We start from the raw sequence: 16,842 nt of genomic DNA, 5'->3' as shown, positions 1-16,842 counted from the left end.
ATGATTTGCAAATAAATTCTTTAAAAATTAAACAATGTGATTTTCTGGTTTTTTATCCCACATTTTGTCTCTTAATGGTTGAGGTTTACCCATGTTGACAATTACAGGCCTCTCTAATCTAATATAATCTCTCTATATATATGTATGTATATATATATATATATATATATATATATATATATATATATATATATATATATATATATATATATATATATATATATAAAAAGTTTGGGCACCCCAGTTCTAATCTATTGGGTCACCGCCTCCAGTGGAATTAGAATAAACAATAAAAAAAATTCTCTTCACAAAAAAGCCTATCAGTTGATATCCACACATCTTTATTGATCAGAATTCAAAAACATATTTATAGAAAAGTGTGTTTTGAGGTCCAGCCAGTCAGGGAGACAGCGGCAATAAAAGAAAAACATGCCAAAAGGTCGCCTATATGATTGGAATTCCACCGGCTATTCACAGCTGCGATTTAAGAATAGCCTCGCTGGACAAACATAAGTGCTTTAATTACAAAGAGGATTAGTTTGGGCACAGGAATATCCATAAAGCATGTGACACACTGTGGTACTTTAGTGACACATGGAAATGAAAAGCATACAGCTGGGTCATTATGGCATCTGCTGTGTCCCGTGTTTATGTGTTGACACCACGTTGGAATATTTATGCCACGCCGGACGGAGCCAAACTCTTGAACACGCAGAAATATTTTTAGCCGGGATTTGAACTAATTGTTCGCACGTCCGCCGCGTTTTTGGGAAATTTTGAGGTAAATTCGGGCCTTTTTGAAGCCTTTTTGAGGTCAATGTGAGGGTCAACTCTGAAAAAAAACTGCAGTTTCCGAGCTAGGCTGCTCGTTAGTGAAAATTCAAGATTTGCATCGCACTGCAACAACATGGCTAATTAAAATGACTGTATTTTTTGGACTATAAGTCACATCTGAGTAGTAGTCGGTCAGGCCAAAGAATGCACAATGAGAGGGGGAAAATATATACAAGTCGCCCTGAAGTCTAAATTGCATTTTTGGAGGTCAGTTTTTTAAATTTATCAGAAACCAAGAACAAACATTGTACCTAAAGGAATTTAAAAATAGAGAACAGACAAAATGGGAAGCTGTGAATGTCACATTATAACTGTTTTATGAATATCTATAGCCTAAAAATGTTCAGCATGAATTTTTTTGCATATTATAGATATATACATGTTTAATGTGCACTCCAATTTAATATAAACTACAAAAAAGTTTGACTTACAGCCCGGAAAATACGGTAGGTAAATTTCCTAACTTGGATTTCTTGAAATAAACTAAACAGACATATTTCAAGCAATACATGACAAACAACCCAGTTTTAGATGTATAGTTTTAAATAAAAACAAAAAGCAGACTTTACTTAAAGTGGAATAATCTTGCACATTAATCTGTTCACTCATTTTAAACACTCCAAACTGGAAACTAGAAAAAAATGATTTGACTGGACGTAAGAAATCTTAAATTCTTAATCTGCAGTGTAGGGTTCAAACGCATGCAACATTTGTGCCAACAAGAGTACGATAAACACATCGCAATGTGAAGTTAGAAAGGGTCGATTGGCGCACGATTGAGGCTGGCCTTAATAAAAATGGCCAAGGTGCCCACGGTGGTGAAGATGACAAAAATGCAGAGGAACATCCGGTCCACCACCATGGCCACGTACTGCCAGTCCTCTTTCAGCTAGGAAACACAAGGACAAAAGAACATCTCAAAACCCGAATTTTCGTCAAAGGCAAAACGACGCCAATCTCACAGCTTCGTAGTCCTTTTCAGCCTGAAGCACTTCGGCGATGTACGTGATGGCCTCAATGGCGGATTGGAGTTCAGGGGGAAGTGAAACGTAGCTACTGGGGCCGTCAATGAACTTCCTCAGATTCTTTCCCTCTGCTTGGAACCTGCGCACAAAAGCAGGACCGCATTTATTTCTTACGTCAGAACATAAAATCTTCAACCAGACCTACAGTTCTGGTCTTCTTTGATAGCTCCCTACCACTAGAGGACAGTGTACCGCTTCGCCACAGTCATTTACCATGCAGTGGTGGTCTGAGGTTGTGACCTCTGAAAGGGGATCGCAATATTTGATTTATATTTTTCTAATAAGGGACAACACATTAATGAGTATATTCATGTTAATGAACATATATACCATATTTTCTTGCATATACGCCGTATTTGTCGCTAAAAAATGCTGAGGGTACGGCTTATATGCGCACAAATTAGACTTGACATGCACGAAACTGCAAGGTAACGAAGACGAAACGCCATAACGCAAGACAATGCGGTCGATACGGTCATTAATTTCAAAATAGAGAAAAGATAAACAGATAAAACGCTTAACCAAATTAATTTTGACGTCTATGAATGAAATTCAAGGAAAAAATAAACCGTATCTTGCATAAATCGTGAAAAAACTCACTTATTTGTGCCTGCCATTGCTCACTCAGGGCACCACCATCTTACCTCAGATGACAAACTAGACCACGACGGACACACTTCCTGGTTGTACTGCTCACCTGACTTCCTTTTTGAATTTGACTACGTGTAAGCAACACCCTTTAGGAATGTTTAATCCAGCAGACGATCCTTTTGATTATAAAGTAAGTAACACATTGTACAAAATTTAACGTACTCTTACTCCCTATTAAAACCACAAACATGGAGGCGAAAATTGTGAATCAAGGGGCGGCTTATACGAGAGAAATTGTAAAATTCAACGATTTCCAGTCAATTTTAAGGGCACGGTTTATACACGGAGGCGGCTAATATGCAAGAAAATACGGTATGTAACTACGTCAGATTGTAGCCGAGGGTTCATTTCATCTCTAGTCCCTTGTGCAGGTTGACAGACAGCGTTGTGATCGCAATACTGTTCGTCTAACAGCCAGGCTTTAAGATCGTTGGCCAAGAGGTTCAGAGGCGGGAGTTCACATATGTTAATTGGTATTGAGTTCCAGGTACATGGAGCCTTTGGGTAAATGCACTCTTTTTAAAGGGAACTACACAGTCACCTCTAGAGCCAGCCCTGGTTCATACGTTTGTATTTTTTTGTACAAAATCTTGCAGTGGAGGAGGAGCTTGAGCTGTTTTCCCTCCAGGAGTGCTCAAAGTAGCACCTCGGCGAGGAGGAAATTACAATTCATTAGAGCAATTCAACTAAAAATGGCTGTTGAGTGCCAAGACATGCACTAAATCCAATTAAGTGCTGTAGCCTAATCAAATTGCTCTTATAGACCCTCACCGGTCTGACCTTCAGCTCTTCACACTCATTATGTTATCTTTTTTATATAAATACATTAATGAAGAGCTGTGCATAAACGTGGCTTAACTTTGTACGTGCTAGCCAGCGTGCAAAGGCTAGCAAACGGTGCAAAAACAAAGTATCAAACAAAACATTGGTGATTGAAACTTACTTGAGGAAATTAAAAAACACAACAAGGCATCCTTATGACTTTAAGCTTCTTGTGCATTCAATCATTTTGTATTGCATTTGAGAGCCTTAGGTTGGAGACCAACTTTTTTTGTAACTTGAATATTTTGTAAGTAGAGCAGTACTTTATATGTAAATTCCGTAATTCGTTCAATGGTCCTAAAAAAACTACCAACTCAACCCTTTAAAAATGACCAGTGTCCCAATTTTGTATGTAAGATGCAAGAAACAAACACAAATAAAAATTAATTATTAATGTAATTAAAAGACAGTGTCTGAGCTCGCCAGAAGAGGGCATGCACATAGAGCCATCAGTCTGTGATGGACGAAGAACGCAAAATTGAGAAAAACCTGGGACAGATCTGATTGGATAAAAGACAAGAAACAAGAAACGCAGCCGCGAAAAACAAATTAACACCAAAAAGCCGAATAGCAGGCTCACCGATTGGGCTTGGGGAACAAAATGGAGGCATCCGGCTTGCGGATGAAGTACTCGTCTGTGGCCTTGTTGATAGAAAAGACCTTCTTCTCCCGTTGGGCAGGCATCATCTTGAGGGCCAGGGGGACCTCCACTTTGGGGCGCAGCATGCACAGGTACGGCGGAAGCATATGGATAAATATCTACGGCGGAAGAGGAATTGTATTTACAAATGAATTGACAACTATTTTGACGATTAGTGAATTGTTTCGAGACATTGGACATTCACAGAAAATTTTCTGGTGGTCTGTAAGACCCTTTTTCAACTTGAACGACACAGTAAATAAAGTAATACCTCTACTTACGAAATTAATTGGTTCCAGAACTTTTTTCGTAACTTGAACATTTTGTAAGTAGAGGTGTACTTTATATGTAAATTCTCTCATTCGTTACACGGTCCTCACACAACTACCAACTAAACCCTTTTAAAATTGTTGTCCCAATTTTGTATGAAAGATGTGAGGAAACAAAAAATGAGAAAAAATTATAAGAAAATGATTTCTTATTGTCTTAAAATGAATAACAAGCATACAAAATCTACCCATGTTGAGACGGGAGGATGCTAACGGTAGGCAACAGAGAGATAGCACCGTGTGTGTTTACTTTTCGCCTCTGTTTGTTCCTGTATTTTTAACTTGAACATTTCGTAAGTAGAGGTGTACTTTATATGTAAATTCTCTCATTCGTTCCACGGTCCTCACACAACTACCAACTAAACCCTTTTAAAATTGTTGTCCCAATTTTGTATGAAAGATGTGAGGAAACACACAAAATGAGAGAAAAATATAATAAAATGATTTCTTATTGTCTTAAAATGAATAACAAGCATACAAAATCTACCCATGTTGAGACGGGAGGACGCTAACGGTAGGCAACAGAGAGATAGCAGTGTGTGTTTGCTTTTCGCCTCTGTTTATTCCTGTATTTTTAACTTGAACATTTCGTAAGTAGAGGTGTACTTTATATGTAAATTCTCTCATTCGTTCCACTGTCCTCACACAACTACCAACTAAACCCTTTTGAAATTGGTGTCCCAATTTTGTATGAAAGATGTGAGGAAACACAAAATGAGAAAAAATTATAAGAAAATGATTTCTTATTTTCTTAAAATGAATAACAAGCATACAAAATCTATCCATGTTGAAACGCAGAGGAACAAGAGGACGCTAACGGTAACCAACAGAGTGATTTTCGCCTCTGTTTGTTCCTGTATTTTTTTATTTGGCCCACAAGCCTTTGGTTTGACACCTGTGTGTCAGAGGTTGGAAAAGCCAATTGGCCGCAAGACAAATGGATCGTCTCTTGATTTCTTTCCTACACAGTGTGCCGATTCTTACCTTGCGGACCCAAAGTGGCATCATGTGGGTGTTGGGCGAGCGGTGATGCAGGTTAAGCACCACCACGCTGAGGATAACCGAGCAGGTGACCAGGATCATGGTGAACATGATGTACTTGACGATGATGGGAACGCCCAGCGAGGTCTCGGGAATCTTGTCCGCCAACAGCAGCAAAAAGACGGTGAGGGTGAGTAAAACGTTGATGGACAGTCCCATTTTTTCACCTGGCAGGAGCGCAAACGAGATGTTTATTTGGTCCCTGTATTTTTTAATTTTTTTTAATAGGGAACATTATACCAGACCTGCATCAGGCGGCAAGTAGAAGTTGAAAATGGCGATGATGGTGATGAGGATGCAAGGGAGGATAATGTTCAGCACGTAGTAGAGTGGCTTCCTCTCGATAATCAGGTAGAAGCTCATGTCTTCGTACAGGTCTTTGTTCATGTTCTTTCTGCACGCCTTGTGTCTGATGTGCCACTCGCCGCTTTCTGTGTATGCACCACGAGTACTTTAATTCAAATTTTGAAACTTATTGAAACATATTACCGGGGGTTACCGTATTTTCTCGCATATTAGCCGCGTCTGCGTATAAGCCGTACACTTAAAATTGCCTTAAAATCGTAGAATTTTACAATTTCTCACGTATAAGATGCAACATGATTGACAAATTTCACCTCCATATTCATGGTTTTAATAGGGCGGACAAATGTGTTACTTTGAAGGGAAAATGTTAAGAAAAATCATCGCACGTGGTATTTCTGAGATACTGTATGTGCACGTAGACAAATTCAAAAAGGAAGTCAGGTGAGCAGTACAACCAGGAAGTGTGTCCGTAGCGGTCTAGTTTGTCATCCCTAGGTAAGATGGCGACGCCCTGAGTGAGCAATGGCAGTGAGTTTTTTCACGTTTTATGCAAGATTCGTATTTTTTTTCTTGAATTTCATTCAAAGACGTCAAAATAAATCTGTTTATCTTTTCTCTATTTTGAAATAAGTGACCGTATCGGTCACATTGTCTCGCGTAATGGCATTCCGTCTTTGTCACCTGCCAGTTTCGTGCATGTCAAGTCTAATTTGTGCACATATAAGCCGTACCCTCGATTCAGTCATCATTTTTTGGAGCGACAAATACGGCGTATATGCGAGAAAATACGGTAAATTATAATTTGTGCATTTTTTGCCTCACCGCTGAAGGCCTCGTCTAGTTGAATCTCCCGTATCTCCTTGCCATTTGCATCCAGGTGGTACTGCAGCTCGATCTCGGTCGAGTCGTACGTGTAGGAGCGGAACTGCATGCTGCAGTTTTGCCAGTCGAAGGGGAAATATGTCACCTGGGAAAAGCAATCACGGCGGTCTAGTTGAGCAGCGTTAAAAAAAAACCAAGTCGTGGATCCAGAAGGCAATCTTCACCCTGACGCCACATGAGCTGAGGTACTGCGCAGGGGGCGTCCACGTCACCCTGCCGTTATTGTGCACCTGGACGTGAACTCGCAGGGCGACATCAAACACGCCGTCATTGCTGCAAATCAACCAAAAAAAAATGGTGAGAACCGAACGAAAAGACAAATGTCGGCTTTTTCAATCGCAACAAAGACACACTTGTCTTACTTGTTGATCAGGACAATGTCCGGCAGCCACACTTTTGATGCGGGAATGCGTAGCACTTTAATCCCATCATGCTCTTTGGGATCCCATGACAAATTGTAATCTGTCCACTCCTGTTTGCAAAGATTACTTCAAAAAAGGGCAACGATAGGAGGCTTGCTTGGGACCGACGCTTACCAAATTCATGACGACGACAGTGCTCATTTCTTCATTTTTCATATTCTAGTAAAGTAAAATAAAAGTCATACACACATAAATACATATGAATGTGCATATACATGAATGCAGACAACTGGTTCAACTTAATCATTTTAAATTTAAGCACACCCTCTCTTTAGGCCGAATCAGCCTCCTCTTAGTACTTCTAGGAGTTCCACAAAATCCTGGTAGTTCACTATTAAGATACTTTAATTTTAATTTCAGAGTTGCTAAATGATTTCAACTTTTTTTTGTCCATCGCCTTAAAAACTTTTTTTAGAGTTACAGTCGTACCTCTACTTATGAAATTAATTGGTTGTAGAACTTTTTGTGTAACTTGAATATTTCGTAAGTAGAGCAGTACTTCATATGTAAATTCCGTAATTCGTTCCATGGTCCTCAAAAAACTACCAACTCAACCCTTTAAAAATGACCAGTGTCCCAATTTTGTATTTAAGATGCAAGAAACAGACAAAAATGAAAGAAAATTAATTATTAATGTAATTAAAAGAATAACAAGCATGCAAAAACTTCATTTCTGCAGTAGTACAGTACAGTAAAGAAGAAGCTAATGTTAGCACACGAACACATGCACATACACACCAATTTAAACAACTTCATATAATCTCAGGCCATAATTATGTTACTAGGACAATTTCAAAATAAAATAACGGATACAGGAAATGCATTTACATTCAGAGGGATTTCGTAACCTGAAAATTTCGTACCTAGAGGCATTCGTAAGTAGAGGTACTCCAGGATAATACTTAACATCTGCTCCGTTTTGTGTGTGTTAAACATAATAACATTTAAAATCATAAATATTTGTATAATCTTATTGAATATGAGTCCAGTATTCAAACATGTATGCCGGCGTTTGAGCGATTGGCTATTTAAAACGCAGTCAGGAATGTCAGGCAGACAGCTGGGACAGTGCCCGAGCGGGGGGGGACACTTACCGGATCCGACCACGCTCTCTAGAACTCACCAGTCCAACAAATGAAGAGAGCATCATGCCCACTCGGACCACCACTCGCTCGTCAGGGTGGCGCGCAGGACGGATCTTTAGTTTATAGTTCTTGAAGACCTGCTCTGTCAGAGCCTGCTCGACATCTCCTGCTCCTGAAATGTTCAAAGTCAAACAAATCAATCATAAAACACGTCGCTATATTTTCAATTGAAATGTATAACTATAATTTGAATCAGATTTTTGTTATATTTTTGGGGTGATGTGTTCAACTTCATGTCTAGTTTTATAATTGCTGTTTTGTGCTCTGCATTTTCAGAAGAAAAAAAGAATATTGAATATGTCTCTTAGTATTGATTACGAATGTTTAATAGTTTAAATTGTATGCTGGGAAGGTTATATTTATTAACATTTTTTTTTACTTAATATAATTTGGATTTTTAATAAGTAATTTCACATTCATAATTTGGATTTGTATTAAGTAATTTCACAATTATACGCATGTTTATTTATTTTTTATCTCAGATAAAAGCTCATCAATGTTTTTACACAGCCTGGCTGGAGCGTAAGCTAATCACAGCCGCTAATTTTGCTTCCAATTACAATTTAATGCTTTCTTTTGACCAGAATGAGCAAGTCTGAGTGCCGTTTTCTTGATTGTTTTCAAAGATTCTGGAACCCAGGAAATACTCCCTACCTAAGACCAATAAAAGAAGGCCTTATATTGCTGGCGTGAACACCTTGGAAAATGAAATAATCCAGAATGTGATCCACTTCGGGTCAGAATTCAACATGCTGCCGTGGTTCTAGATCAGAGTAACCTAACGGTGCCAACAACTGATCTGGATCCACCAACTTTCTCAGTAAGAAAAATTGTTTTTGCCTCCTACTACATTCAAATGAATTCATTCATCAGACGTACATGTCCTCTATGCATAATTAAATGGCAGTAAAACAGAAGATAATGGCTAATCGGTGAAATCATATCAGCATTTATCCCACTAGGATCATCAATTTCTTAAACAGGCCAGCTGTCACGTCCATGGGCTGATCACTAATTTAATCACTTGTCAAATGGTCCAAATAATATTGATTTGTTAGTTCTGGAGTGATTAATGTGACCTAATTAGCCAGGGATGTTTGGACAGCTTTGATTGATGTCAATCCATGCTTTTATAGCTTTCAATAGTTTCCAAACGGGCAAATGTGTACTACTGCATTGTGTGAGTGTGTACATAATTCCTTTTACTCGGGCTATACTTTGTTGTTAGTAGTAGATGTTCAACATGGCTACCGTCAGCTGTCGCTTACCTCCCAGTGAACTCAGGCTGCAAAGGCAACACGCCAGCAGGAATAGATCTGAGCGTTTCATGTTGGTAACAAAAAAAATGACAAAGCCCCAAAATCAAAACGCATTTCTTGCAATCCGACGTCTGGCTTTGGTCTTTTGTGCTCCCGTCAAATTCCCCCCTGGAGATCCCGAGTGTGGCTTTTGCGTTGTGTGGACTGTCGTTATCTGTCAGTCAGGCCAGAAGGGCCAACTGCTGACTCCTCCGATTACGGCAGACGAGGCGTGTGCATGCATGTGTCTCCTTCCCACTTCATAACTGCTCGCCTATACGACTTACATTTTGACTGGAGTTGTTTTATGAACATCCTGGTAAGGACACCAGCTACTATTCGTGTAATAGCACTAAGATGGCGTTCTGGGAGATGCGACTCATTTGGTCAAACTGTTTAAAACGACATAACTAATTGACAATTTAACATTTTCTAATCCGAAAGCAGAACTTTTCTGCGGGTGTGCTTTTAGCGAAGATGGCCAGGGCAACAATGCTGGTTAAATTTGGATCTATGTGTATGTATGTATATGTATATTCATGTGTATGTTTATATATGAGAATACATAAATAAATAGGTAATAAATAAGTTAATAAATAAATAAGCGTGTTGCTGAAATATATATATGTATGTATATATATTTCAGCAACACGCTTATTTATTTATTAACTTATTATATTAGAATACATTATATTATATATTAGAATACAGACACAGCAAAAGACATTTTAGACAAAAATAAAGAGGTAATAAGTAAGTTAATAAATAAGCGTGCTTCTGAAATATATGTATATGTATATATATATATATACTTTTTTTTCAGCAACATGCTTATTTATTAATTAACTTATTTATTACATATTTATTTTTGTCTAAAATGTCTTTTGCTGTGTTTCTATTCTCATATATATCCATACATACATAAATACAGATACAGCAAAATACATTTTAGACATAAATAGATAGGTAATAAATAAGTTAATTGATAAATAAGCGTGTTTTATATATATATATACGTATATATACGTATATATACCTATATATGTATATATTTTTTCAGCAACATGCTTATTTATTTATTAACTTATTTATTACCTATTTATTTTTGTCTAAAATGTCTTTTGCTGTGTCTCTATTCTCATATATATCCATACATACATAAATACAGACACAGCAAAAGACATTTTCTGACATAAATAAATAGGTAATAGATAAGTTAATAAATAAATAAGCGTGTATATATATATATTTACATATATACATATATACATATATATATATATATATATATATATATATATATATATATATATATATATGTATATATATATATATATGTATATATATGTATATATTACCTATTTATTTATGCCTAAACTGTCTTTTGCTGTGTCTGTATTCTCAGCCTCCTGCTACTGTGACAGTGAAATTTCCCGAATACGGGATGAATAAAGTTATCTAAACTAATTTAATCTAATCTAAAACCGCGTTGTCTTGGTTCCTATGGCTACGGCAGTTAGCCTGCATGCCAATCGTCAAACACCATCATATTTTACTGCAGTTTAGTCTAAAACAACCCAACTCTTTGGCCACGTGTCACTTAATCTTGAGGAAAATATCATACCTGTCAACTTCCCGTATTTTATAAGTTTTTTGATCATCTCAGATTGCGTACGCCGCGAAACAACTTTGGTACGGGATTTTTTTAAGCACGTATTTTGTAAAAGCCATCTCGTTTTCGCCATTTCGGCTCTAATACGAATTGTCTCAGCTACAAAAAAAGTCATCGCCGACTACTAATATTTTCATGTTTTACGCGCACATGCATTTCCCTTCTGCCCATCTGCCTTTTCACTATATAAACATAGCGCGTCAGCAAGCAATGTACCCAGACAGTCAAGCTGTCAGCGTCATACAGCGACATTTACAGAGTCTTGAATTTAGTGCACATTGTCCGTCCACCTTGGAGAAAATTTTAGACTTTTAAGTGCGCCCTATGACTTGCATTGGTATGTTTTTTTATCGCTTCATAATGGGAATTGCAATCATTAATAAGGGGAGCATTTGACCGAGGTTAACAGGTCTGAAATATTCAGATTAAAACAGAAGAATCAACTACTTACCGGCTGCTCCACTTTCTTCCGTGTGTTAAATTCACTCAGTTCGATGCTCGGAAGGGCGGAAAAAGTTTAAGCTTTTATTGGCAGTGTTCGCGTTGCATTTTCCCAACTGAGAAGCTACCGGCAATTCATCTAGGACTTGAAGGGAATCACCTGAAAACAGGTAGTGAGAGAGTTGTAGCTTTCATGGCACCCTTTGTTGAAAAACGGTCGTTTTGTTGCATAGATGCTAGGTGAAGACAATTTGCATTCTTTTGGGCGTTCCTGATTGATTTAGCATTTTCTTCTTCAAGCCGACAGCCAGTAAACCAAACGAGAGCCGCGGCACTTAGCGGTGAGCTACAACACGCCAGCGTCATCTGTGATCCGCTCCCGGCGCCATTTGGTCCCGGGCCAATTTAATTAGCATAGAAGCAAAGTGTTAACAGGGAAGCGGCATCAACAATAGATCACTGGCGTTTTATCGGCGGAGGGAAATTGGATTGTTTTGTCGGGATCCCAAACATCAGCAACAAGTGAGAGACGGTCAAGTGTTGACGTTATCAGCGGGAAATCAATTTAATAGCACTACGGATGCTTAATTCCATTAAGGACTCCTCTGAATGACCTTATTATTTGACTCATTTTCTGGGTACACGGTCGATTGGTCGCTGGTCTTTTGGTCGCCCGGAAGGTTATTGATGATTACCATTTAAATCGTTGCTCAAATTCCCTAAATACAAACTGCGAATTACTATTTAGTCATACTTAATGCCCTAGTAATTATTAGGCTAAAGAAAAGCTCCAAATTTCCCGGACTTTTATTGTTTTTTGTTGGAGAACTTGTTAAGACCCTGACTGATGTAGCTTCTTAAAGGGACAACGCATGTATATACAAACTCTTATACACACACACATCGGCTCAGTGAAACTGCTCATGGTGATTGTTGGCTTTTAGTGATGCGTAGACCGTGTTGTTTTACCTTGTTTTGGTCGCCGGTCTTTTGGTTGCCGGTCTTTTGGTCGCCGGTCTTTTGGTCGCCCGTTGTAGCGGTCTGGGCGACCAAAAGACCGGCGAACAAAAGACGGTGACCAAAAGAACGGCGACCAATCGACCGCACACGATTTTCTGGATGGACCAATCATCACTTCCCGTTTCAAACAAAAAACTCTGAGCCCCAGTGGTACAATCATACAAATATATTAGTTTTATTCAATTATATCCTTGACTTTGTGTACGCCGATATAGAAATAACTGCATATCATATTGCAAATGCGGGGGGTGAAGATTTGGAAGGGTTAGCGACAGGTTGAGGGTGTTTCGTCAAGGGCTTGAGGAATAAATACTTGGAAGGAAAGGAACGGCCTTTTGTGTAAATGATTTGGCGCATGCAAGCTTGCCGTTCCAGTCTTGGTGAGTAAGGAAATCCTCAATGCACCCCAGTGCCACTTTCTTAAAGATATATTCCTTCCGTGTTTGCATACAAAAATAGTGTCGTCGTAGCTTGGACGGCTGGAAGACGAACGGGGAATCCCTCTTTTCCAATTTGGAAGACAACGATTTTTTTTGTCAGAAAGAACACGTTGCAATCAGAGTCTGCGTAGTACAAAGAATAGGAGACTCCATTTTGTGGATGGACGCCGTGTGAGAACAGGTGTGCAGTTCAAGTCCTGTCGCCGAGGTCAGTCCGTTGTTCTGCGTTTGTCCCGGCAGATCAGGAGAGGATGAGGAAAGAGGATGATCTGGACATTTTTGTTTCATTTTTTTTTTTAAACTCGACTCCAATTTTTGTGCTGCATAAGGAAAGAGTGCGTCTAGATGGAAAGGTCACCAAATGGAAAATCAATGCAAGATGGCACAGTGTAATACGGTCGCTCCCATTTCAGTTCATACGGGAAAAAAAACAATCATTATCATCATCATATTATAGCCACTGTACGTAAGAGGATTGAAGTCGAGAAAGAAAAAGGACACTGTCACTCTTGTCTGCGCTTCCCCTCCCTCCCTCGCCCCCCTACTCACTCTTTTTTTTTTGGTGTGTTTTCTGCTGCATTGCAGATGTGGTGAAGGGACTCCACTGCAAAGTAATGCGCATGCACACACGCACACACAAGGGCACATACAAATCAAAGCCTATACACGTTAGCTCGCAATATCAATTTTAATCTTGACTCCCCCCCCCTCCCGTAACACTCCCCTTCCGCTCCCCACCGTCTGTGGCTGCACCTTGTTAATAGTGTTTATTGCTTTTTTTGGGGGGGGGGACTCACGCTCATTGATTCTTCCTCAACTCACACATTGCATTTCCTTTCCCACATACCGTATTCATATATAGCACATTCAGGATAAGTGTTAGAAATGTGGACTCCCTCCAAACCCCCCCCCCCCCCCCCCCCCCCCCCCCCCCACTGCCCAATCAGGCTCTCTCTCAGCCTGGGGTGACCCTCACTGCAGTCTGAACTGAGGGAGTCCCCAGGCAGGAGAATCTTTACAGTATTTTTCTGCCCGCATATGAGGACAAATATGCTAATCTTGTTTGCTATTGTTAGTAGACAGTGGTGCTTTGAGATAAGGATTGCCATTCATCAGTTCTCGAGCCTGTCAAAAAGACCAATTTTTCCACCCCAATGAAGTAAATATTAATAAACAACTCAAATTATACTTTTTAAAAGGGACGTCCAAACTGCGGGTTTTATACTACTGTATATTAGCTTCCTCCGCGTGTAAGCCGTACCCTTAAAAAGGCCTTAAAATCCTATACAGTGGTACCTCGTCATACGACCGCTCGTCATACAAAATTCTCGTCTTACGGCGGAAATTTCGATCGAATAATTCGCCCGTCATGCGATCAAAATTTCGTGATGCGACCAAGCCAGGTCTTTTTTGCATATCTTCCGTGTATAACAATATTTACGAGCACGGAACGATTAATTCAGACGAGTTTCTCCTAAGACCAGGAAACGCACAACGCGCATGCGCGGGCAAAAAGAGGGCTTTCTGGGTAATGAAGTATACTCGTGCACACAACACCCATAGGCAATGGCAACCTTTCTCAGAATAAAACTTCATTACCCACAATCAATACGTGGGTAAGCTCAACTATTGTATTTCCTGTTATTCTTTCTAAGGAAAGAAGCTCCCGCGATCGTTCTTTAAAGACTATTTCTCGTTGGCAAGTGGTCGTGCGTTATCCTATTGTGAGGATATTTGTGTGCATCATTTTGGGAATATTTTGAAGGCAATACAACAGCAAACTGTCCATCGATAGCGAACGTGAGGGTGGAGGCGTGGCAAACCGCCAACCCGGAAAACGAAGGTAACAAAAGATTACAACAAAATTAGAATTCAGTTTTGTGTAAAGTTACATTAAACGTATGTTTGAGTGTCTGTATATATTAATCCAAGTTAATTTAAATCTGTTTGTTTATTTACGAGTGCCATGGATAAAGTCCCCGAACACCCCCTCCGCCTCCATGTATGTCGCTGTCTCTACCCTCCGCGAAATGCGTCTAATTTTACTTCTATTAAACACATTGTATTACTATTAAACCACTAGTTATGTGTTACTTTGTTAATAGATGGCAAATTAGAAGAAATAAAACATTTTTTCCCATCCAATATCCTGTTTTTGGTGTTTTTTCAGAGGGTTGGAACGAATTAATTTGGTTTTTAGTTCATTTCAATGGGAAACGTTCGCTCGAGTTACGGAAAGCTCGACATACGATCTCAGTCCCGGAACGGATTAAGATCGTATGTCGAGGCAGCACTGTAGTTTCTTTTGGGGGGCCATTAAACCGGTTAATTAGAACTTCCATGATGAATGTAATAATTAATGGATTTTCTAATGACTCGGCAACTCGTTTTATCGTTGAAGAATCATTGCTGCCATAAAATTGATCCAAACACTTGAAAAGGCTCCTAACTCATTACCTAGCATAAACGACAATTGTGACAAATGGCTGAGAGTGAATAAATATTTAGTTATTTATTTTCCACTATCTAAAAGCACCACTGCAGTTTTTTTTATTTTTATTTTTGGGCTAGCGGGGATCAAAACCAGGTCCTATTTCGTCAACAATGCAATCTAGCTAAAACATTCCACCTCATCTTGTGCCTTTTTAACTCCAAAATGAACACATGCTTTCGATACAACATCATTAAAGTGATACACAACTCAGCCCTCTCGATATAACCCGTAAAGAAGGAATTCCGATAAAATATTGCAACAGAGAAACGTCCCAGCCCTTAGAATAAAGTTCTTAACGAGTATCTTCCCATAGTCTTAATTCTGCTCTCGCCGAGGTGGTGTTTAATTAAACATTTGTGTAATTACTTTGAGAAGAATAGTCAAACATTTAATGGATTTAGTGATCCATAGGGGATGACTGGTCAAACACGGCAACCTGGAGGTCTATTTAGCGATTTAATTAAGGTCTAAAGTGCTTCCACCGGGTGTGAAAGAAGGGGCTTAACAATCGTTGGTGAGAAAGAAAAGAAACATTAAGTTCATTTCTTTGATAGATTCAGTCAAAATGAGCTTGGATTTGGATCATTTTTCTGATTAGTGTTTTTTTTAGTTCTGTTAATTCTGCTACCTGCCAATTTTGGGTATACAGTGGTACCTCGACATATGAATGCCCCGACATACGAGCAATTTGAGATACGAGTAAAATTTTGGGCAAATATTTATCTTGAGATATGAGACAAATTTTGATATACGAGCAAGATTATATAAGAACATCATGGGCACTGTCTTTTTGGTCACATCTCCCTCTTGTAATGTCTCTGTGAGCACTGGGCGGAGCCTTGCATTTCCCATTAGTCAGTGCGAATGGCGAGGCGATCGCTTATACTATAGTATATACTACTTCTCGTTGGCAAGTGGCCGTGCGTTATCCTATTGTGAGGACATTTGTGTGCATCATTTTGGGAATATTTTGAAGGGAAGACAAAAGCAAACTACCCTCGATAGGTTGCATCTGAAAGTCAAGGTGGAGGCGGGGCAAATAGAGCCAACCCGGGAGAAGAAAGGTATCAAAATTTAAAACAAAATTAGAATTAAGTTTAGTGTTAGGTTAGATTAAACTTATTTTTGAGTGTGTGCGTCATAATCCAATTTCATTTTTAAAAAATGGGTATGTTACGAGCGCGTTGCCGTGCAAAAAGTGTAATTTTAGTACTATTGAACACATTTTAGTACTATTAAACCACTAGTTATTTGTTACTTTGTTAATAGATGGCAAATTAGAAAAAAATAAAAATGTTTTTCCAATCCAATATCCTGTTTTGGGTGTTTTTTCAGAGGGTTGTAACAAATGTATTTGTTTTTAGTTCATTTCTATGGGAA

General features: G+C 38.9%; 1 protein-coding gene across 1 annotated transcript; it reads right to left on the bottom strand.

Moving 5' to 3' along the window:
* Positions 1 to 389: 389 nt before the first annotated feature.
* Positions 390 to 9,642, bottom strand: chrnb1 (cholinergic receptor, nicotinic, beta 1 (muscle)). The gene is made up of 11 exons (XM_077589055.1): positions 9,366 to 9,642; positions 8,076 to 8,209; positions 7,067 to 7,111; positions 6,893 to 7,002; positions 6,695 to 6,803; positions 6,471 to 6,615; positions 5,588 to 5,773; positions 5,286 to 5,509; positions 3,913 to 4,091; positions 1,797 to 1,938; positions 390 to 1,723 (listed from the first exon to the last, which is right to left on the bottom strand). The coding sequence occupies exons 1-11, from the start codon at positions 9,424 to 9,426 to the stop codon at positions 1,586 to 1,588; spliced, it is 1,473 nt and encodes a 490-aa protein (XP_077445181.1). The 5' UTR covers positions 9,427 to 9,642; the 3' UTR covers positions 390 to 1,585.
* Positions 9,643 to 16,842: the final 7,200 nt, after the last annotated feature.

The sequence above is a fragment of the Stigmatopora argus genome, chromosome 20 (genome assembly GCF_051989625.1).
Source record: "Stigmatopora argus isolate UIUO_Sarg chromosome 20, RoL_Sarg_1.0, whole genome shotgun sequence".
NCBI lineage: Eukaryota > Metazoa > Chordata > Actinopteri > Syngnathiformes > Syngnathidae > Stigmatopora > Stigmatopora argus.
This window is presented reverse-complemented; position numbering and strand designations above follow the sequence as displayed.

Excerpts from the sequence above, each read along its gene's own strand:
- chrnb1 (XM_077589055.1), bottom strand. The coding sequence starts at position 9,426 with ATGAAACGCTCAGATCTATTCCTGCTGGCGTGTTGCCTTTGCAGCCTG. Across the intron at positions 4,092-5,285 it reads TGCCACTTTGGGTCCGCAAG|ATATTTATCCATATGCTTCC; the intron begins GTAAGAATCGGC and ends CTTCCGCCGTAG. Across the intron at positions 1,724-1,796 it reads CTGAAAAGGACTACGAAGCT|CTGAAAGAGGACTGGCAGTA; the intron begins GTGAGATTGGCG and ends TGTGTTTCCTAG.